At 40.1% G+C, this 23,060-nt stretch overlaps 1 protein-coding gene across 3 annotated transcripts; it reads left to right on the top strand.

The window, feature by feature from the left end:
- Positions 1-4,696: 4,696 nt before the first annotated feature.
- On the top strand, positions 4,697-21,211 carry LZIC (leucine zipper and CTNNBIP1 domain containing; the record flags this gene model as incomplete). Of its 3 annotated transcripts, none has more annotated exons than XM_079697349.1 (7): positions 4,697-4,751; positions 7,825-7,933; positions 9,442-9,577; positions 10,142-10,240; positions 11,900-11,995; positions 12,170-12,251; positions 12,749-13,082. In XM_079697349.1, 7 exons carry the CDS (start codon positions 4,697-4,699, stop codon positions 12,805-12,807), a joined length of 636 nt encoding a protein of 211 aa, XP_079553475.1. In that variant the 3' UTR covers positions 12,808-13,082. The 3 variants fall into 3 exon arrangements, with proteins under 3 accessions (XP_079553475.1, XP_079553476.1, XP_079553477.1); XM_079697350.1 differs by lacking the exons at positions 4,697-4,751; positions 12,749-13,082 and adding exons at positions 4,779-4,808; positions 20,720-21,211; XM_079697351.1 differs by lacking the exon at positions 4,697-4,751.
- Positions 21,212-23,060: the final 1,849 nt, after the last annotated feature.

Genomic DNA, 23,060 nt, shown 5'->3' with positions numbered 1-23,060 from the left:
AAGCAAGGCAAGAGGATAAGGAGTGTTGGAATTCTAAATAGGGTGGTCAGGAAAGGCCTCACCACGTGACATTTGAGCAAAGAATTAAAGGAGACAAGGGAGTGAGCCAAGCAGACACCTAAAGGAAAAATGTTCTAAGCAAAGGAAACAATGCAAAAGCCCTGAGGCAGAAGCATGCCTGCCCAGTTCCAGGATCTCCAGCGAGATCAGAAGGGCTGAGCAGGAGTTAACGGAGGGAAGGAGTATTGGTAGATGTCATCAGCGGTAAAAGGGAGCCACTGCAGGGTTTCTGAGCAGAGGAGTGACATGACCAAACATATTTTCAAAGGATCTCTCTGGCTGCTAAAACTGACAACAGAATGTAGGGGGAAATAGGGTGGAAGAAAGGAGACCAGATGGGAAGCTACTGCTGTAACCCGGGTGAGAGCTGATGTTGACATGGACCAGGGTGGTAGCAGTGGAAGTGGTGAGAAGTCATTCGATTCTAGATATATTATAAAGGTAGAGCCAATGTGATTTGCTGATGGATGGAATGTGTGCTGCGAGAGAAAGAGGAGTCAAGAATGACTCCAAAAATTTTTGGCTTAAGCAACCAAAAGGCTAGAGTTACCTTTAATTGAGAAGAGAAAGATGGCCATGGAATAGGTTTAGGGGAGAAGATCAGTAGTTCAGTTTATAAAGAAGTTAAGTTTGGGATATCTATTAAATATGCAAATAGTGGTGTTAAGTAGGTAACGCAGAACAGAGCCCAGTTCAGGGGAGAGGACGAGAGATTTACTGGATTTGGGGTTATCTGCATATAGATGGTATTTAAAGTCGTGAGACTGGATGACATTACCAAGAGAGTGAGTGAGACAGAATGCAACAGCAGTGTGGGCATCACCGGGGAACTGGTTAGAAATACACAACCACAGGCCCTACCCTAGGTCTACTGAATCAAAATCTGCATCTTAACAAGATCCCCAGGTGATGTGTATGCATCTTAAAGTTTGTAAAGCTCCACTGGTCCAGGTGAGAGATAATGAAGGGTAATAACAGGAGGGATGGTGTCAAGGGTTTACAAGTAGATGAGCTGAGTGAATGGAGGAGGGAAGGAGGTGAAGGGAGATTTCTGACTTAAGAGACCACTTAGATGGTGTGCCGAGAGTCAACAGAGAGTATCAGGGGAAGCACAGGTTGGGAGGTATGGAGGGAAAGCATAAAGAGAGACACTACAGTTTTAAAGGTGCTGCTGAACTTGAGGTATACACAGGACATCCGAGTAGGGAGATCTAGTAGGTAGACAAAAAGAGAGAGACTAGAACCTGGTAGTAAAACCCAGTGACACTAAAGACTACCTTCAAGGAGATATCATGGTTAAAAGAAGGCTGTTTATTTGATTTTAATTTTTTTTTGAAGAACAGAATTAGAATGTTGGTTGGTTGAGGGAAAAGCACAATTAGGAAGCCACAGAACCTGCAAGAAAGCTAATAATTGATGGAGAAAGGTCCTTAAGGAGGCCACAAAGAAAGGATTTTTTTTTTGAGAAAGGATTTTAGGTACAAATTAAGAGCATAGCTTAAAAATAATGGGGAGAAATGAAAACATACGTCTACACAAAGAATTGTATAGTTTGGCTGTATATGTAATAGCGAAAAGCTGGAAATAACTCAAATGTTAATCAAGAAATGAATGAATGAATGAAGTTTATTATTCTTATACTCAAATAATGGAATACTACTGAGCAATAAAAAGGAAGAAACTACTGATACAAATAACATGGATGAATCTCAGAGACATTATTTTGAGTGAAAGAAGCCAGATACAAAAAAGAACATGCTATATGATTCCAGTTATATGAAATTCTAGAAAAGAATTTAATCTATAATGACAGAAGACAGATCAGTGGTTGCCTGGGGCGGGGGAAACTGACAACAGAAGGGCAGAAAGCTTCAGGGTTCCTGCTATGGAATCATTTTTTCTCCTGTGCTCTTCACTGAATGGCAATACATTCACCCATTCTCTTTGGATGGGCTTGTTTCTCATAAATAAATATCCAGTTATGCTAATGTAACTATAGTGATGGTGACAACTATAGCAGTAACATTCATTGAGTTCTTCCTGTGTGCCAAGCAATATACTAAGCACTCATGTGATCCTTACAACGCTCCAGTGAAGTAGGTACTATTATTATCTCTCTTTTTTTTCCTAACACATGAGGAAACTTAAGCTGTAAGAGGTTGATTAACTTGCTCAAGATCTCACAGCTTGTGTAACAACCTTGACTCTAAAAGTTCATGCTCTTAACCGTTACACAAGATTTACAATGGTACGTTATCTACTGGTAGACATTAAAGAGGTCCACGCGTTCAGAGCGCCTTTGGCTCATGGCACTTCTTATTAGCCACTCAAGTTTCATCTGCCCCTGCATTTTCCCTACCTAGCTGGAGCAACTAGTGCTCTCTGGACTCCCATCCCAAGTCCAAGTTGAGGTATCCTAAACCTTCCCAGCTGCCAAGGAGTATTTATCTGGTTTTCCAGTTATGACTCCCAGTTCTGAAGTTATCTTCCCCAGTGCTCTCTCCTGTGACTACCTACCTAATATTCATTCCTCTTTTCCCAACATCTTCTCTTCCCTCCCTATTCCCCCTCCAGGTTTGTATTCTATTTTTGTTTGAGAACTGGAACCCAAACCAATTTCTCTTGTCTATGCACTAGGAATACTTTTTCATTGTCCATTAGCTCTAAACAGAACTCAAAGGTATGTAAGAATACTCTCAGCATAGAACTGCTGAATCAGATTGTCACGGAGAAACAGCACGCAAATACAATGCACGTATGGTGAGGCCTTTCCTCCACCACTTCTAAGACTGTACACACTAAAACCAACATAAATGCCTAAATAGAACACCTTATTATCATCATCAAAATTAGGGGATGAACACAGTGAGAAAATGTTTATTCAGCAAATTCTTCCAATGATGAAAGAAGTATATTTTCCAGTTTCGTTTTGTGTGGCACTGGCCCTAACTATTTGTCATTGAGAGTTCGATATTACACAAAAACGTTGACACTTCCACACATATTCACATGTCAAAAATTAGAGCTAATTATATTAACATGACATCCACTTACTTTTACAAAGCAAATTCTGTGAATCTGAAGCGTTTTGCAAGGTAGGATATTGGAACCATTCCAACTGATGTGTCAACAGTCTTCTCTAAGTTGGACTTAGAACAGTGGTTTCACATGCAAATTGTAACTCTGAGAAACAATTCACGGTGGTAAATTAAGAAATTCTATGATTGGACAAACAATTCATTCTGGTGGAGTTCTACGGTAATCTTGGAAGTTTGTCCTGGGCGGCTGAAATATAATTAACTTTAAAGACAACACCTGAGAAACAATTTCGCCGTAAACCCTGATGTCGTCTTGTGGACTAATGACTTCAAGGAGATGGGCTGGGAACATCTGAAAATGGTTTCCACCTAATTTCTGAGTAACTTCTGGACTGTTGCCAACAGCTAGCAGTCTCCTTCTCAAGAGGAGTGAGTGTCCCGCTTCCAGGAACATGGATCTAGTCTTTTATAGATTTGGAAATTAAGGATTTCAGAAAAAAGAGAAGTGCCCCGCCAAGCCCAAGAAGCCTCTAGAAAAGGAATTTTTTTTTTCCAGGGTGAACTCACTTGTTCCAGAGCCAAATTTACCGAGGTTTTCGGTTCCACTGAGAGAAACAGAAACAATAAAGGGGCAAGACTCCCTGTTCCAAACTTGAATGTGACCTAGCTTCAGGGACAGTTGTACCTTACCCTCAAAGACCCTAAGCAGTCCTGAGCTGACTCCACCAGAGACGGGTTTTTCAAGAGCTCGAGGAGGTAACTTACCTCCGCCTCAGGGCTGACCGGCCCGAGCTCTCCGAGAGACGCTCCGCAGCCCGGACGCTAATGAGGGTAACACCAGCGGCCGCGCCCTCATTGGCTCCAGGAGGCTGGAAGTGCGTGCGTCTGACGGAAGTGCTCCTCTTGTACGCGTCCGCCGAGCGGGGCCCCTCAGGTAGGCGGGGCCCCTGGCTCCGAACTGTGGGACCGAGTGGTGGGTGGAGGCGGAGAAGGGACCCCGAGGGCCTAAGGAGGTGGTTCGGTTTCTGGTCGGGAAAAGCGGAAGAGTTTCGGGGGCAGCGGGTTCCCGGCGGCCTCTGGTGGCAGTCGGGCCTAGTCGAGCCGGCCGGCGCAGAACCCAAATGCGGGAGCTTCATGTTCCCCGGTGGGAGATGTGGTTTGGGGCTGTGATCGGGGCTGCTCCCTGACCGCGTCCGGATGGTTGAGGTCCAGACGCTGCTCACTTCCAGCCGGGAAAATGTATGCGCTCCTTTTCCGTGGTTTTGGATATGACAACTTCCTTCAAGGCAGATCCGGGTGCGGGGTTTTCCTGAGTAACACTCTCGGCCTCACTAGAAAAAAACCTCAGAAAGACTGCCACAGGCACAGTCGAAAGAGAAAACGGGTTTCTCCCCCTCCTCCACACCCCCTCCCGCCCCTATGATGTCGTCCTAGAAAGAGAGGGTGTGTTTCAGTTGCAGGCTGCCCAAGTGGCAGTTATTGGGACTGCTTTAGGTATACGTTTATATATAGTAAATAAAACCACTTGTTAATGGTTTCCCTTTTCCCAGCCAGCTCCACCCCCAGGTGGTTTGGACTTTGAGCCCCTTATAGTCCTGATGAACAGTTTCGCTTTCCTCAAGTTTAAGACACTTGGAACTTCAAGAATTGGAGGTTTATGCAATTTGAGACCGGTCAGCACTGAGCAGAGTTCAGAGGACTAAGAGACAGGTGAGCATGAATGAGTACCTTAATTCTCAAAAATTACAGTTTTTGAGAGTAATTTTGCAGTTTCGGTAAAAGGTGCATCACCTTTATTGAATACTAGGTGGTGCCCGCGAGTTAATCTTTCTGGGATAAATCTCAAATAATGTAGCATGAGGGTAAAGTTTTTAAAGCGTCTTCATCTTCCCTAAAATTCATTTAGAATAGCTTTACCTCCTTACAGTACGTTGGGCCTTTATACAGTTCATTCAGTTATCGAATATGTAGTCTGTATTAAGTGCTGAAGAGGCTAAGAAAGGAATCAGACCCATTTTCTGCTCTCAGTTTACAGTCTGGAGAGGAAGACAGACAAATAAACAACAAGCTATGATGAAATCACATATAATTAAAGGCAGACATAGTGTTAAATGGAGACTAAGACGCAGAATGCAGTGGAAAAAGCAATCAATTCTCATTATTCATTTACCAGTTATTTATTCAGCACCTTCTATCTGCCCAGCATTGTGCTAGACGCTGGTGTATAAAGAAAATGTAAAATCCCTACTCTCAAGTAACTCACAATGTAGTGATTGGGAGGGAACCAAGGAAGGCATTATGGAGAAGGTGAAACTTGACCATGAAGGATGGATGACTTGGTCTTGATAGGTAGAAGAAAATGCAGGCTCAAAAGAGAAGGATGAGGACTTCCCTGGTGGCACAGTGGTTAAGAATCCGCCTGCCACTGCAGGAGACACAGGTTCGATCCCTGGTCCAGAAGATCACACGTGGCGCGGAGCAACCAAGCCTGTGCGCCTCAACTACTGAGCCTGCGCTCTAGAGCCTGCGCGCCTAGAGCCCGTGCTCCGCAACAAGAGAAGCCACCGCAATGAGAAGCCCACGCACCGCAATGAAGAGTAGCCCCCGCTTGCCACAAGTAGAGTATGCCCGTGCACAGCAACAGAGACCCAATGCAGCAAAGAAAAATAAGTAAAATTTTTTAAAAAATTAAAAAAAAGAAAAAAAACAGCCTCAGGAACACAGTTCTAGCCAGTCTTTAAAAAAAAAAAAAGAGAGAAGGATGAGCTTCTTCTCTGGTCCCTTTAATCTTGCCTCAGGTGGTTTCTTGGCTACTCCTCCCTTGATTAGCAACTGTTCGGAATCTGCCCTTTGGAACTGAGGGAAGGTCATGGAGGCTGGAGTCTTGCCTGTAAGAAATGGTGGACAGGGACTTCCCTGGTGGCACAGTGGTTAAGAACCTGCCTGCCAGTGCAGGGGACACGGGTTCGAGCCCTGGTCTGGGAAGATCTCACATGCCACGGAGCAGCTAAGCCCATGCGCCACAGCTACTGAAACCCGCGTGCCTAGAGCCCATGCTCCACAACAAGAAGCCACCGCAGTGAGAAGCCCATGCATCTCAACGAAGAGAAGCCCCAGCTCACCGCAGCTAGAGGAAGCCCGCGCACAGCACACAACAACAAAGACCCAATGAAGCCAAAAACAAATAAGTAAAAATTAAAAAAAAATTTCAATTGAATTTTTTTGGGAATTTGTCAAACTGATTCTTAAATTCATCTAGAAGGGAAAATGTACAAGAATAGTCAAGAATTTTGGGGAAAAAAAACAATAATAGAGCCAACTCCTTATCAGTCATCAGTATACACCAGCTCTAAAGCTATAATAATTAAAATAGTAAAGTAATGCCTTAGGACCAGAATATTATCAATGAAACAGACTTGAGTCTGTTTCTATTGAGTCTCAATTAAAGGTAGCATAAATAAATACTAGTAAACAGTGTTGAGGCAGTTGGCTATCCATTTGAAAGAAAATAAAAGTTAGATCCCTACTTCACAGCATTAACAAAAACATAGTATATTTTTGGGAATTCCTTGGCAGTCCAGTGGTTAGGACTTGGTGCTCTCACTGCCGTGGGCCCGGGTTCAGTCCCTGGTCAGGGAACTAAGATCCCACAAGCCCCATGGTGCAGCCAAAAATAAAAACAAAATAATATATTTTAAAAAATCTTGAGATGGTCAGGGCCTGCTTTCATGGGACACAAAACTAAGAAGACATAGAGGAGAACATAGGTTTGGCCATTAAAAATAATAATTTACCATAACAAAAAAATGCCATAAATAAAATTTAAAGCCAGGAGACAAGAGATAATATTTGCAACATAATTGTAAAGACTTTATATCCATGTTATATAAATCAGTAAGAGAAAGATAATCCAGTAGAAAAATGGGCACATTTCCAAAGAAGAAATTCATATCATAAATTGGTCATGCCCACAAGTCATTAGGTAAATGCACATAAAGACCAATAAGATAATACTAGGACTATTCTGAGTCCTGGAGTGTACTTATTAAGAATGAAAAAGAATGTTAACATAAATCTTGTAGGGCTTCCCTGGTGGCGCAGTGGTTGAGAGTCCACCTGCCGATGCAGGGGACACGGGTTTGTGCCCCGGTCCGGCAAGATCCCACATGCCGCGGAGCGGCTGGGTCTGTGAGCCATGGCCGCTGGGCCTGCACGTCCGGAGCCTGTGCTCCGCAACGGGAGAGGCCACAACAGTGAGAGGCCCGCGTACTGAAAAAAAAAAAAAAGAATCTTGTAAAGCAGAGTCACGCCTGATCTGTTTCTTTATAAATCTGTATTTTCATCTATCAAATATGTTTAAAGTAAGATAGACTAATAGTTAAGACTTCTAATTAATTTGTCAATTCAATTAAGAAGACTCCCAGGCATTTTTGTGGGGTGTTACTACTATATGCGTTTCAACTTTTATATATAAATTGAGATTTTTTTTTTTTTGCACAACTATCTTCCCCACCCCTGTAGCTCAGAAAGAGTATAGCCAATTTTTTTTTTTTGGCTGTGCCACGCCGCATGCGGGATGTTAGTTCCTAGACCAAGGATCGACCCAGCGCCCCCTGCAGGGTAAGCGCAGAGTCTTAACTACTGTACTGCCAGGGAAGTCCCCACCACTTTTTGGGGGGTTTTTTTGAGTATAGCCTACTTTAAATTGCTTTATCGTTCTACTTAGAGAGTAAAATGGCTTCCAGAGGAAAGACAGAGACAAGCAAATTAAAGCAGAACTTAGAAGAACAGTTGGATAGACTAATGCAGCAATTACAGGACCTGGAGGAATGCAGGTAATAGTATAATTGTGTGCTGCTATGCTGTAAAATGGCCTTTTTTTCCTGCAGCTAGATTATAAGCTCCGTGCGTGCAGGCCCATGTGTGATTTTGGTTTCCCCTGTAGTGTTCTTCACAGTGCTTTGTCTACTGCAGAAATAAACTCAGTACTGGCTTTGGAGTTAAAAAGGCTGGGATATGAAAGTATTTAGATTAATTTCAAAGTGAGTGTGAACTTGGGCTAAATATTTAACCACCTTAAGTTTCCATTTCCTTGAGTGTGAAATGGAAATAATAACACCCATCTTGTCTTCAGTATTTGAAGTAGCCCTGCCTGGTATCAAGCTGAGAAGGTACTGCTTGAACTTCTGGTGTGTCTTCAGCCTTAACTGCTCAAAGAACTAAGACTGCTCATTGCCTTTTTTTTTTTTTTTTTTTTTTTCGAGAGCATCCATGTGCCCAATTATCCCACCACTTTTTCTACAACTGTTTTATTTTTTTTTATTTATTTTTTGTTTTTTTTTTTTGTTTGTTTTTGTTTTTTTTACTTGTTGACAGTTTGCTTTATTTATTTATTTATTTATGGCTGTGTTGGGTCTTCGTTTCTGTGGGAGGGCTTTCTCTAGTTGTGGCAAGCGGGGGCCACTCTTCATCGCGGTGCGCAGGCCTCTCACTATCGCGGCCTCTCTTGTTGCGGAGCACAGGCTCCAGACGCAGGCTCAGTAATTGTGGCTCATGGGCCCAGTTGCTCTGCGGCATGTGGGATCTTCCCAGACCAGGGCTCGAACCCGTGTCCCCTGCATTGGCAGGCAGATTCTCAACCACTGCGCCACCAGGGAAGCCCTGCTCATTGCCTTTTTAACAACCTTGAAAGACTATTGTAAATATTGCAGATGAAGGGAACAACACAATGCTTGGCCCAAAGCAGGCACTCGATAAATGGGAGCTGTTTTGTAGTAAATGTTTAATAAATGGCTTGTTTGGAGTACTCAGATGGCAAGTACTGCATTGCTGTTGTATTTCAAGGTGCATAAAATTTTACCTACCATTAATGATAATGATGGTAATAATAACAGCTATTTGTTAAGTACCTATTATATGCCAAGTACTTTCCATATTTCATTTAATGCTCATAGCAACCCTATAAAGTAGGTACTATCCTTATCTACAGCTTATACAATAGATAAAAAAACTGAGGCTTGACTAGTCAAATATCTTGCCCAAGGTTATACCATTGATTCAGAGACTGCTTAAAAGGAAGTTATTATGTGGTTTGTTTGTTAAGTATGTCTCATTTTGGTTTAAAAAAAAAAAAGAAAGTTTAATTGTCAGAATTGCAGGAAAACGCCCACACTAATGTCTGAACACATCCATCATTAGTATTTTGATATTTCCTTTCAGCCTTTTTCCCCCAGGATATTTTTTGTATATATATATGTATCTGAAGTCTTAGTGTATAAATACTAAGAATGTTTTTTTCTTTTGGAACTCTATATTTTTCTATATTATGTTCATTGTACTTCAGAGAGGAACTTGATACAGATGAATATGAAGAAACCAAAAAAGAAACTCTGGAGCAACTAAGTGAATTTAATGATTCACTAAAGAAAATTATGTCCGGAAATATGACTTTGGTTGATGAACTAAGTGGAATGCAACTGGTAAGCATAATTTACTTACATTGGTGACACAGTTTGGTTTTTGTTGTTGTTTTTTTCCAGTAAGTATATTTAAGATAGAAAATGTACCCTTTTTGGGGTTTAACTTCTAGAGGAATATCTACTTACGGATAAAACAGCATTTGCTTCCAGATCTTCATCTAGTTATATATTTGACTCCAGTGACATGCATAGAAATAGCAAATGGGGGGCTTCCCTGGTGGCGCAGTGGTTGAGAGTCCGCCTGCTGATTCAGGGGACACGGGATCGTGCCCCAGTCTGGGAGGATCCCACATGCCGCAGAGCGGCTAGGCCCGTGAGCCATGGCCACTGAGCCTGCGCATCTGGAGCCTGTGCTCTGCAACGGGAGAGGCCACAGCAGTGAGAGGCCCGCGTACCACAAGAAAAAAAAAAAAGAAAGAAAGAAATAGCAAATGGATACTAAAGTTGTAATACTGTTTGATGAACAAAGAAGACCTATTAAGAATTGAAGACCTATCAATCAAATATTGTAATATCTGATTTGTTGGACTATTTTGGTTAGTTTTCACCTTCTTGTATTTCTAGGCTATCCAGGCAGCTATCAGCCAGGCCTTTAAAACCCCAGAGGTCATCAGATTGTTTGCAAAGAAACAACCTGGTCAGCTTCGGACAAGGTTAGCAGAGGTAAAGTTTCTTTAAATTGATCCAGTCCCTGTATGTATTTCTTTTCTCAGCCCAAGAATTTGCTCATTATGTTATTCTAAAGTTTAAAAATTGGTCATTTGAAAATGTACAACACCAAGAGTGAACCCTAGGGCCTTCCCTGGCGGTCCAGTGGTTAGTACTCTGCGCTCCCAGTGCAGGGGGCCCGGGTTCGATCCCCGATCAGGAAGCTAGATCCTGCGTGCCGCAACTAAAAGAGCCCACATGCCGCAACAAAGACCTGGCGGAGCCAAATAAATAAATAAATAAAATTTAAAAATAAATTAATTAAATTGAATTTTTTTAAAAAAAGAGTGAACCCTAATGTAAAGTATGGACTTTGGGTGATAATGATGTGTCAGTGTAGGTTCATCAGTTGGAACAAATGTACCACTCTGGTGGGGATGTTTATAATGGAGATACTATGCATGAGTGAGGACAAGGGGTGTATGAGGAATCTCTGTACCATTTGCTCAATTTACTGTGAACCTAAAACTGCTCTAAAAAATAGTCTATTTCAAAAAACTGGTCAGTTGACTTTGGAGCCACAACCCACAACTAGGTTTCTGACAAAATTAGTCCTTTGAGCAGTTGTTGTTGATAACAAATGTTGAGGTTTAACCAGCATATGGCAGTTTAAGTTGCTACTGACTGCTTCTGCTACGACTCCACATTTAAAGTTTTACTATTTATTTCTGGAGCTCTGAATTGAAATCCCATCTAGCATTCATTAGCAGCCATGCTTTATGCATGTGCGGCCTTTCCCATCTAAGAATTTCAAACATCTTTATAAACCTGACACTTGAGGAAGTCTGTTTATAGACTTGAATATAGTTAAGACATTAATAAGTTATTTGCAACCATTGGTAATTTAATAGCATAGTGGTTAAGAGCATGGATTTGGATCAAACTGTTTGGATTTGTACCCCTGTTCTACTGTGGACGTATGTGATGTTGGGGGAGTTATTTTCTTCAACCTCTTTTTTTTCTTCTTCTTCTTTTTTCTTTCTTTGGCCGCACCACGCGGCATGTGGGATCTTAGTTCCCCGACCAGGGATCGAACCCCGGTCCCCTGCATTGGAAGGCAGATTCTTTACTACTGGACCACCAGGGAAGTCCTTCTTCAACCTCTTTTTGTGCCTGTTTCCCCATTTGTAAAAAGGCAATAATGATAGTCCCTACCTCTTATTGGTTGTTATGAGGTTTACATGGAGTAAAATGTGTAAAGCACATAGAATAGTACCAAAGCATAGTACATGCTATCAATGTTTCTGGTGGTAGAGGTGATATTTAATCAAAGTTCCAGGAGATCTGTTACCAGTTGTCTCATTCAGGCCTTTAGACCACACTTCAGTTTAATGAAATAGAGTTCTTAGAGGATAGCTCCTCTTTAAAGAAGCTATTGACCTACTAATTCCTCAGTAGAGTTTATAACTAAGACAATGGTTATGATTAGTATCAAGATTTATTAGAACTGTGTAATAACATTTCTATCATGTTTGCCTTGAGTTGTTTCTATAGTTCTTTATAATATTAGTTGGTAGAAGACCTTTTCTTAAAAAAGTATATCTGAAAAGCTTGATTTTATGCAAAGAATGCTTTTAACTTAAATACCATATGCTTTGCATTCATCTATTACAGATGGATAGAGATCTCATGGTAGGAAAGCTGGAAAGAGACCTGTATACTCAGCAGAAAGTGGAGATACTAACAGCTCTCAGGAAACTTGGAGAGAAGGTACTTGTATTTAATTTAATATATTAGGTATAAAGAAAAAGTGTGAAGTATTTGGTATAGAACTTCTTGATCTGTGATTTAGTTTGTGGTCCTAAGACATTCTTAACAGGGATTCCTAGAGCCACTTTGTTCACATTTGAACTCAGTCCTTTGGGCTTTGTTCTGTTTGTTTAGCTGACTGCAGATGACGAGGCCTTCTTGTCAGCAAACGCAGGTGCTATACTCAGCCAGTTTGAGAAAGTCTCTACAGACCTTGGTGAGTACCCTCGTATTTCTGAAAGCTGGACATGAATTACTGCTCTAGATTGACAGATGGCACGCACGAGTGAGATAAAATGATGGCCTTTTCTTGAGTTTAGAGGTGAAACCAGAATTGTTTTCTTTATAAACCTCTTTTTAATGGGTTTATTTTCCAATACTATTTAATTAAAAATAAATTAATATAGCCTAATGCTTTAAAAATATTTGTCAGCTAAATGTAAATATAAAAGTAAACTAAAATGTTACATGTTCTATTTCATACCTGAATTAAAGTAAGTATTTGTAACCAATAAATTGCCCTATGTGGCTGAGTTGTTTGTGCAGGGAAGGAAATTGTCATGGCAGTGGGGAGGGTCAGGGATAATGTGCTGATAATAAAAACTCGTTTCATTTTCTGTTTTATCATCTATGTGATAGATTTTCCTCTCTTTACCTGGAACTATAAATGCATTTGAAATGACATTTCTGTTTATTATGTGTCTTTCTTCTTAGGCTCTGGCGACAAAGTTCTTGCTTTGGCAAGTTTTGAGGTTGAAAAAACAAAAAACTGACGTGGTGTGAAAACTTAGGACATTGATCGCATTCTTGTTGTAAATGGCATTTTTCTTCTGGGGATTCTGAGTCATGGCAAAGAAGTCAAGAGATTCATGAAATGTATTAATAACCTAAGAAAAGGTGACAGAAAAACATACTTAAGGCTTTTGTTTATGCCCTTCATCATTGTGCTTTATGTAGGGATACCCACTTCCGTGATCCTGGACTTGTTGGGATGGAGGGGCTCACTGGACCTTATTCATTATGGTTTGTCTGTTTAAGAGAAAACAAAATAGTGTCTCTGCCTGTCTTTATTGAGCCTCCTTGTTTTTAAGTGCTGGTAGTAAATGAAAAGATGTGAACTGATGATTCTTTTCTGCTCATGATTATCCCCACTTGTTGGAGTAAATAATGTAGCAACATCAACAGACCTCATATGTGTTCACAGAACTTTAGAGTTCTAAGTGATCTTAAAATCCTTTTCATTTTACAAACAAGGAAAGTAAGGCTCAGAAAGAGCAAGTGACTTTCTTAAAGTCACATTAGAGACAGAGCTGGGGATAAGACGTGGGTGTCCTGTCAGTTTAATGTCCACTGAGTTTTATTTCTTTATTTTGTGCTGCTTTAAAAAAAATAATTCACACATATCGGTGCAAGTCCGTATTTATGAAAATTCAGTGTCCCCAAAAAAGTTGTCACTGAGTGACCATTCCCCAGCCCGTAAGCTCTCAGTATGAATGGTGCCCATTGTATCTCTGAGTTTTGAGCTTGGAACAATGGGAGCCCTGTTGAGAGTCTCCTGAAGTAACTTAACCTCCTGCGTTGTTTCACCAGGGAAGCAATTGGAAGTGGCAGCTCGAGGCCCTCCCTGTGTGTGACCTCTTTGCTGAAACCCAGAGGGTGGTGACTGTAAACTACTATTTACTCTTCAGTTTTGGGAGAAACACAAAATAAGTTATGAGAAGAAGTCAGTTTCTCTCCTGAGTGTTTACATCTCTCTGCACACTCAGATATATAGATTTTCCCCATATGCATGTACGTCAGCTTATTTCCTAGGCTCTGGCCACTTTATATTCTTTCACATTTTTCTCAGTATTCTTTTTCTTTAGACTTCATACAAATTAAAAACATTTTTAAAGCTTCTTGTGTACTGTAAACTCTACTAGGTGCTCTGCCAACTGGACAAATTAGGGGACCTCAGCTACATTAATGCCTTATTTGGAACTTTTAATGGGTAATTTTTTATATATTGGTTTATGATGGTCACAAACTCATTAAATTGTGACAAACTAAGAAAAAGCAAATTACCTGTTATTCATCTAGGGCTTTATGGTCAATCACCATTATTTCATTATTCTGTGTGTTTTTTTTAACCAAAGTGAAATTCACATGACCATTTAAAACTCATCATTTTAAAGTGTGCAATTCAGTGGCATTCAGTACATTCACAGTGTTGTGCAATGACCACCATTATCTAGTTGCAAAACATTTTCATCCCCCGCAAAGGAGACCCCATACTTACTAAGCAGTCATTCCCTCCTCCTTCCAGTCCTCTAGTGACCACTAATCTGCTCTCTGTCTCTATGGATTTACCTACTCAGGACATTTCGTATAAATGGAATCATATAGTATGTGACCTCTTGTGTCTGGCTTCTTTCACTCAGCGTAATATTTTTTAGTTTAATCCACATTGTAGTGTGTATTAGTACTTTGTTCGTTTTAATGGCTGAAAATATTCCCTTGCATGGATACCACTTTGTGTTTATCCATTTATCTCTTGATGAACATTTGGTGTTTTTCCACCTTTTGGCTATTGTGAATAGTGTTGCCGTTATGAATGTTTGTGCCTAAGTATTTGTTTAAATATCCCTTTTCAATTCTTTTGGGTATATACCTAGGAACAGAATTGCTGTTTGGGTTTTGTTTTGTTTTGTTTTAATTCATAGCAAGATTCCCTTCCAGTAGTAGTAAGACAAGGAAAATTAGGAATATTTTATATTTGAAAGAGGCCTAAATGAATCTGGAGTCCTTAACTTTGGTTTCCCTTAAACTTTCTGTAAGACTAACCTCAGTGAAATATTTTGTCATTAATCACATTAATGTATTCATTTTGTAAGTGATGACTAGTACTTAATTTAAAATTAACCTTCATTTCAAAGTGACCAAGTTTGCAGCGCCTAGCAAGACACTGTCAGTCATGGCTGTGTGACCTTTGGTAGGTGACTCTATATATATATATATATATATATATTTTTTTTTGGTGACAGTATTCTTGAGCCTCATTTTCCTCATCTGTTCAGTGGGGATCATAGGAGCTAACTACTACATAGGATTACTGTGCATTCCCCTCTCTTTCTTAATGTAGAAAGCTTTACATTGGGGTTAATCCACCATTTAATAGTTTTTTCAAGGGCCATATGATATATTTTTCACAAATTTGGTAATTTAGAAAAATAATTTGAGAAGTCTATACAACTATAGTTATTAAATGACTTGTAAACTATGTTTATGTTCATATTTTGCTATATTTAATGTTCTAGTTTTTTAGATGTCTTGGGAGGTCTCAAACTGCAATAACTAATGCTAAGGCAGCTTTTTGACATCCTTGGGTCAAGCTAATATTTTAATGGAAAGATTCCTGCATTTTTCAAAGAACTGGGGTTGCCGCAGAAATAAATTCCAATGATCAAGTGTCCAACCTGGCTGTTTAATGAAATCTAATAATTTAAAACAATTTCTCTTTCAGTGTTTTGCTTTGTTTTTATCCTGTGAGTGTTAAGTTAGGTAGAGGAAGAAATCAAGCAATAGAATGAGTTGTTCCCAGGAACGAGTTGGAGTTGGGACAGATGGGTTGTTAACTTTGGTCGATAGGCCTTTTATTGAAGACACTCAGCCAAAGAATGGTCATCTTAGGCAAAATAAAAGACTGTGCAAATCCACTATTGGAATAATATCTTATTACAGTGACCGGTGGATAGTTTGAAATTATTACAGAAAAAATAAACCCAGACCATTTTGCCTAGAGCTTTTCAATCACTTTCCTGTCCACTTTTTTTTCTTGTCTTTTCATTACTAAGACCAAAGAACACTCTTCTTTGCCTCTCAAATTGTTTTTCAGCATTAATATGTAAATTAAAACTGTCAGCACTCCCACAGACCCCCATGAACAAGCTGTAATTGCTTCCAGTCTGTGTGACCCTGGAATTGAAAAGATTTAGAAACTGGGGAAACTAGTACTTAATATTTTCATTAAGTTGCAAAAAGCAGGTTAGAAATATGGCTCTACTAGATATCGCCCTAGAATATGGCCTTTTGACATCCTCACTCATTTTCTTTTTGAAAGCCCCTCTCCCTGCTCACACTAATAGCAAGGTGGAAAGACTGTAATGCTGAAAGGGCCTCAAACACAAGGGGTTAGTGACATTCTTAAGAGCTTACAATGCAAAGTCCATGCTGTTCCAAGCAGAGGACCAGGAAAGTTGAGCGGTTTGAGGCTGTCAGTTGGTAGCTTCCTAACACTTGGTTGTTTTCCTCTGAGAGTATCACATTCCTTACAGCCTCAGACAGTGGACTACAATTAAAAATAAACAAGTAAAAAATATTTTCTATAAAGGAGGTCAAGGAGAGCCACCAATTTTCTTTTGAGTTAAGAAAGAGGAAGACAAGGACTTCCCTGGTGGCGCAGTGGTTAAGAATCCACCTGTCAGTGCAGGGGACATGGGTTTGAGCCCTGGTCCAGGAAGATCCCACATGCGGAGCAACTAAGCCCGTGCGCCACAACTGCTGAGCCTGCGCTCTAGAGCCCACGAGCCACAACTACTGAGCCCGCATGACACAACTACTGAAGCCCATGCGCTTAGAGCCTGTGCTCTGCAACAAGAGAAGCCACTGCAATGGGAAGCCCGCACACCACAAAGAAGAGTAGCCCCTGCTTGCTGCAACTAGAGAAAGTCTGTGCGCAGCAACGGAGACCCAACACAGCCAAAAATTAATTAATTAAAAAACAAAAGGAGGAAGATAATGCTAGTAAGAGTCCTTTCTAAGATTATGCATCAGTCACAGGTCCTCTGCCCTCAGCTTCTGGCAACTGTGACTGAACTTCTGAAGCCTTCCCACAAGAACCTCTGATTTTGTGTTTCATTCATAATTTCAATACATGGTTTAAGAGTTTAAGTTATCGTAATTATGTCTGTTCATTCTAAAATGTCTTAAGTAGTTCAAGTACTATTTTTTTGTTGCTGCTAAATTGTCATATATATAAGAAGAGTTCAATGATTTTTTTGGCTTGTATGAAAACCTGATTCTTTTAGGCCTGGCCTTATTCCTGCAATACTCGTAAACCAGGCCAAGTTGAAAACTGAGGCAGTGACCCTCGATGATAATTTAATAAATAGGTAATTTAGGTAAAAGTAAATATTTGGCCTGGATTAGGTTGTGATTGTCTTAATCCTATGGTTAACCATGTTCTTAGAAAATGTGTTTATTCATCTTAAAAAAAATTTTTTTTTTTTCGGGCACGCCACTTGGCATGCAGGATCTTAGTTCCCTGTCCAGGGATCAAACCCGTTCCCCACTGCAGTGGAAGTGCCGAGTCCTAACCACTGGACCACCATGGAAGTCCCTTAAAAAAAATTTTCTTTTTAACTTTGTTAGCACCTCAAGTTTTACATCAAGTTTGTTCTAGGTCTTGGTAAATTATACCTTAGGTTTGGTTTTTAAAGCTCTGAGCTTGTAAATCAACTATACTTCAATAAAAATAAATAAAGTTATAAAAAAAGTTAGCAGCCTGTAGGAGGCAATAAATCTGGCACCCTATATCAATGCTTGGAAGAGAGTCACCCACCAATCAAGAGAGTCCACTTTAAACTCATAGAAGCAAGAAATAAACTTCCATTGCGTTTGAACCACCAAAACAAACAAGACCTCTGAGCTTATACTCATTTATTTAAATATTTTGTTTCATATTTACTCAGGAGAGGAGCATTTGTAATTTTCAAGCAAACAGGCAAAATCTCAGCCCCTTAGCCTCAGCCTCGTGGCATTTCTTTTCATCCTGTCTTCCAGAACTATGAGTGGTTTATTCCTCTGCAAGAAAATACCAGGAGCAAGAGTCCAAATAAAAGAGTACGTGAGACATACCTAAATCTACTTTCCATTCTCAGGAAGGAAAATGTGAACTCTGTCTTTAACTTGTGGGCCTGGAGCAGAAATGAGGGATGTGAGTGTGCTCATTCATGTGTGTGCCTCTCTTCTGGGAACCTGACTGCTCCCACAGTACTCTTACGACCTCCCACGGTGCTGCTCTTGCCAGAGAGGGAGGTTGATTGTGCCAGGTTAATTTTGTTACAATGAACGCACTGGACAAATTGTGTACACTAGACCCTTTTACTTTGAAAAACTCAAAATGTACTTTCTCTGGTGGCGATTAGGTCTTGAAAGTGAAGAGAATGGATTTTAGAAAATCTTAACAACAATTACTATGTGGAAGCAAGGAAAGCTTCTATCTGCTACCTCTTCTGATTGTGATGTCATTTATTCTTTCATCAGGCATTTATTGAGTGCTGAGATATGCCCGACACATTACTTGGCTCTTTTTGGTTAAATTTTCTAAAATGGATATTGAATAGAGTCCTTTTATTAAAAAAATAAGACTCTTAAGTATTTATATGGTTAATAGAAGTTTAGATATTCGGCTGCATCACCAAGAGGTTTATTTCACAATGATAAAATTGTGTTTTAAATAGACCTACCCCTCTTTCCAAATCTGTCACTCCATCATAGTTAGCTGGATCCTTAGAAACATTATTTCAGATGTGTATTCACATATTATAAGGAAGAGTACACTTGGAAATAATTCTGATCTGTACAATTTGATCTAAATGATCTCTTTCATCTATAATTTTTTACCTCATTTTAAAATCAATCTTGTAGGAAATTCCCTGGCAGTCCATTGGTTAGGACTTGGCACTTTCACTGCTGTGGGTCTGGGTTCAATCTCTGGTCGGGGAACTAAGATCCTTCAAGCCATGCAAAGTGGCAAAAAAATAAAAAATCAATAAAATCAATATTGTAAAATGCATATCTCACTAAAATACACTTGACCCTTGAACAACACGGGGGTTGGGGGTGCCCACTCTCTGCGCAGTTGAAAATCCATGTACAATTTGACAGCCCTTGGTATCTGTGGTTCCACATCCGTGGATCCAAACAACCACAGGTTGTGTAGTACTGTAGTATGTATTTAGTGAAAGAAATCTGGGTATAAATTGACCCACACATGCAAACCCATGTTGTTCAAGAGTCATCTGTGTTTATATTATTAAGTCATTTTGGAGAATATTAAATGGAAAGAAAGTGGGAATACTCCTGTAGGGGAGGAAAGATATCTTTCCTCTTTTTGTGTTCTTAACTGGGACCCCTATAACAGAGGCAGATTAACAAGAGAAAAGCACACACATTTATTTACTGTAAGTGTTATGTGACATGGGAACCTTCATAAGGAAATGAAGACCCAGAGAAACTGTTAAATCTGAGTGCTTGTATGCTAGGTTTGATGAAGGGTGGAAAGTTGTGGGAAAATGAGATAGAACAAAGGTGAGCTAAGTGTAAGAAACTGAGGGAAACTTAGCCAGATCTGTTTGTTCCCATTCCTCTCTGTCTCTTCTTTGAAGGTAAGGATGTTCCTTCCTTCCAGATATTGGACAGGGCACCTCTCACATGAGGGTTTTATGACCTGCTTCAAGGGAAGGTCAAAAGTCCTTACTACTCATGCCATTTCTCAAGTTCCATCAGCTTAAAATAGTCAATATGCCAAGGTGCCGTATCGTGGGGTGGTGTGTCCCCTGAACCCTGTCACTACATTTCTAATCCTAATTGTGTCACTCTTTTATACTTAATTTTGGTCTCATTTTGTCAAGTCACCTTCCAAATATTCATGTAGATATTTTGTGAAGAATAGTTATTAAATGGTTAAATGGCTTTGAAACTACAGTGTAAGGAACTGTATAAAATTAAATAATGCCACTTTCATTAAAATATTTAAAATCTTAAAATATACATTTTAAGAATACTAAATAAAATGGAGGCATTGTGTTTGGTTTGACAAAGGGAAGCTTGTGTTCATATCTAGATATTTGAAATAACAGGAAATTAAGATCATAAAATATATTAACTAGGAGTACCTAATGTGGGGAAAAGCCTACAATTCTGTTTCTCCTGTCTTTTCATTTCCTGGATGTGAGATTAATTTACTTTTAAATTTCCTTTAATGACATAACTTGTGCTAAAGAGATCTTATAATAACCCAAGACATCCTAGTGAAAGGATGTTATTGGGTTTGTGGGAATTTGTGTGTTAATATTATAGTCTGTCTCAGCAGGGTGTCATTAGCAGCAGAAATGGAAGGCAAATTAAAACTAGTCCCTTTATCTTTTCCAGACACTGCAGCCCCTTTAGCATGCTGTTTCTATACATCTTCTCTGAAAAGAAATTAAATGGAAATTGCCTGCTCAAAGTTGTTTTAAAGTCACAAGTGTCACCTGTATGCTTGCTTAAGGACTCCCTGCCTCCTCTTCTCTGTGAGCATGTCTTCTGCTTTCCTGAGAAAGCTTTTCTACTTATTAGTAAAATAAGTGTCCCTTTCTGTTCTGTCTGTACTTAGCCACCAATTAGTAAGATGAGCAGAAATGCTCCCATGCTGAGCATCCTGCTGGGGGCATGGAAGAGGCTGACACTACTTCATGATGTGAGCTATATGAGCGCCTTTTTATCTCCCAGGAGAGGTTCTCAATAGATTCCCCTGGAGCCTGTAGCTATTTTAGTCTAACTACTCATTAAAGTCAATCTAAGATATTGCTAAAGCCTTTGGATTCTTCAAGTGCATTGCCTCCACTCGAATTCAGCTAAAAATAGTTCACTTTCACTCCCCAGGGCTGCTTCCAAGTTACATGAACTCTCCCCTCAGCCTCACACCCCACCAAAAATATTGATGTCCACAGCAAGACTAGCTTCTTATTAAAGACCCAGGACTATGGCTGTGAATGCATTCCTAACTGGAAGAATGGAAGAAAAGAATGAATCCCAGTTAAAGCTAAGCCCAAGAATGTGAGATAAATCAGGACTTTGGGGGGAAAACAGATTTGTTTTCATCCCAAATAATAAATTTTTTAAAAAAGAAAAGAAAAATAAATGCAAAAAACCCCCACCCCCCAAAACAATAAATTAAATCTAAAAATTGATGAGTACATAGCACTGTGCCAGACTCATCCATCATAAATTGAATGCCTACTGTGCCATTCTAAGCCGATAATTCTAAGCTGATAATATTATACAGTTTTATATTCTATCCGGTAAAGGCTTTGGGAAAATTAAAGCAATTGTTTGGGGGCTAAAGCAAGGTGGATTAGGATGAAGAAGGCAACAGACTACCATGTATTTATTCTCCATCAAGAATGGAAAATGCCTTGGTGATAGCTGCTTTGATATATTGGGGTATTACCCAACAATTATTTATTCAGACCTTCCTCCCTTGAGGTGGAATATACTTCCTTATCCCGCTGTTTTGGGCCTGGCAATTAGACTGCATTTGACAAATGGGATGTTTATGGATATGATTCCTGGAGAGGTCTTCAGTGTGCTTCCCCAGTTGGTCTTGGTGCTCTTGCTCTTCTGCCATTCATCATAAGAGGAATGTGCCCTTTGTGGCCTCTGGTTCAAGGAGAATGAGGACACGTGGAGCAGACTTAATCCCAATCTACAGCTAAACCCTGTTGATCCCGGCCTAACCCAACAGAGTCACAGTCGGCCCACAGCCTGAAGTATACCCACACCAGGCAATTTGCAGACCCCTGAACAAAACCCACAAATGCTTGTTAAGCCACTGAGTTTTGAGGTGGTTTTTTTATGCAGCAATCACTTGCTGATACGCCGTTCTTATCCCACTTTAGTCCATTCTCCTTGCAAAAGCCATAGTCACCTATTTAAGTACACATCCAACGATGTCATGTCCTTGTTTAAACCTTTTGGTGGTTCTCATTACTTTGGGGGATACATACTGAATGCTTAGCATGACCTATGAAGTCCTGTATGATAGGGGCCTGACCTCTTTCCCCATCACTCTGCACTCTAGCCACCCGGCCTTCTCTCTCAGTAGTTTGATCTCACCATCCTCCCTTTCTTCCTCGTGGCCTTTTTATGGGCCGGTCCCACTGTGTGCTATCCTCTTCTCCCCACTCTTTGCTTAGTTAACTCCTACTTATACCTCAAGTGTGAGCTTTTATATTATTTTCCCAGGGAAACTCTCCCTGACCCTAATGCAAGGTTAGGTTCCCAATTATATGGTCTCAGAGCCCATTGTGTTTCAGCTTTTAGCACTTAACTATAATTGCAATGAATTATTCAGGTGTATAATTCATTGGTGTATGTCTTATCCATCATGAGGGCAAGGACAGTATGTGTCTGATTTGCGGTTTTATCCCCTGCCTTGCACAATGACATGCGATTGGCTAAAGAGACTATGCTTGAACAAAAGCCAGGGGATACATAATAGTTCACGTGTGAAACGTTGATAAAGTTCTGAATCAGTTCAAGTGAAAGGTCCCCTAAGAACTTAGAGGAAGGTAGTGTGAATATTGGAACAAGGTCAGAAAAAGACACCTGCAAAGAAAACACAGTCTCTTGTTAGTCACAGAGCCAGGTTAGTTACAGTAATAATGAGCGTTAGATCTCTAAATGTTATTGAATTAGAAATGAAAACTCCAATTGTAAGAGGAAATGTCATTAGCTGCCAGGGGATTGACAATTTGGAAAGGTTGCACTGTAGAACTACCAATTAGTTTCAAACAAGTGGAGATGGTCCAAGAACTTAAAAGTAAGATCAAACTGTGCCTTTTTTGAGCTCTTAACTTTTTAAAATAGTGTCACAGCTTATGTAACAGGAAGAAACCGTTCGAGGTATCCTGATACATACAAAGAAAAAGTAAAACCTACCAGGAATGATACGACGTTTGTAATTTGAAGTGAAAATCTCACGAAGGTTTTAGTACAAATCACAAAGAAAAGAAAATCAAGGTGGATGGAGCTTCAAGCATTAGACTTCCAGTGCCCTTAGTGTGTATGAGCAAGAAAGATGCATCTCGAGGGGAGACTTGGGAGTCACAACCTCAGGGTTCACTGGAGCCTACGAAGACCTGGCTGAGCCTCGTCCTGTCACTCCCTGGCCTGCACTTGCCGTCACAGAGGGCAGCCTGTGGAAGCCATTTCATTTTCATAT

This window comes from Hyperoodon ampullatus (genome assembly GCF_949752795.1).
Source record: "Hyperoodon ampullatus genome assembly, chromosome: 2".
Lineage (NCBI taxonomy): Eukaryota > Metazoa > Chordata > Mammalia > Artiodactyla > Ziphiidae > Hyperoodon > Hyperoodon ampullatus.
This window is presented reverse-complemented; position numbering and strand designations above follow the sequence as displayed.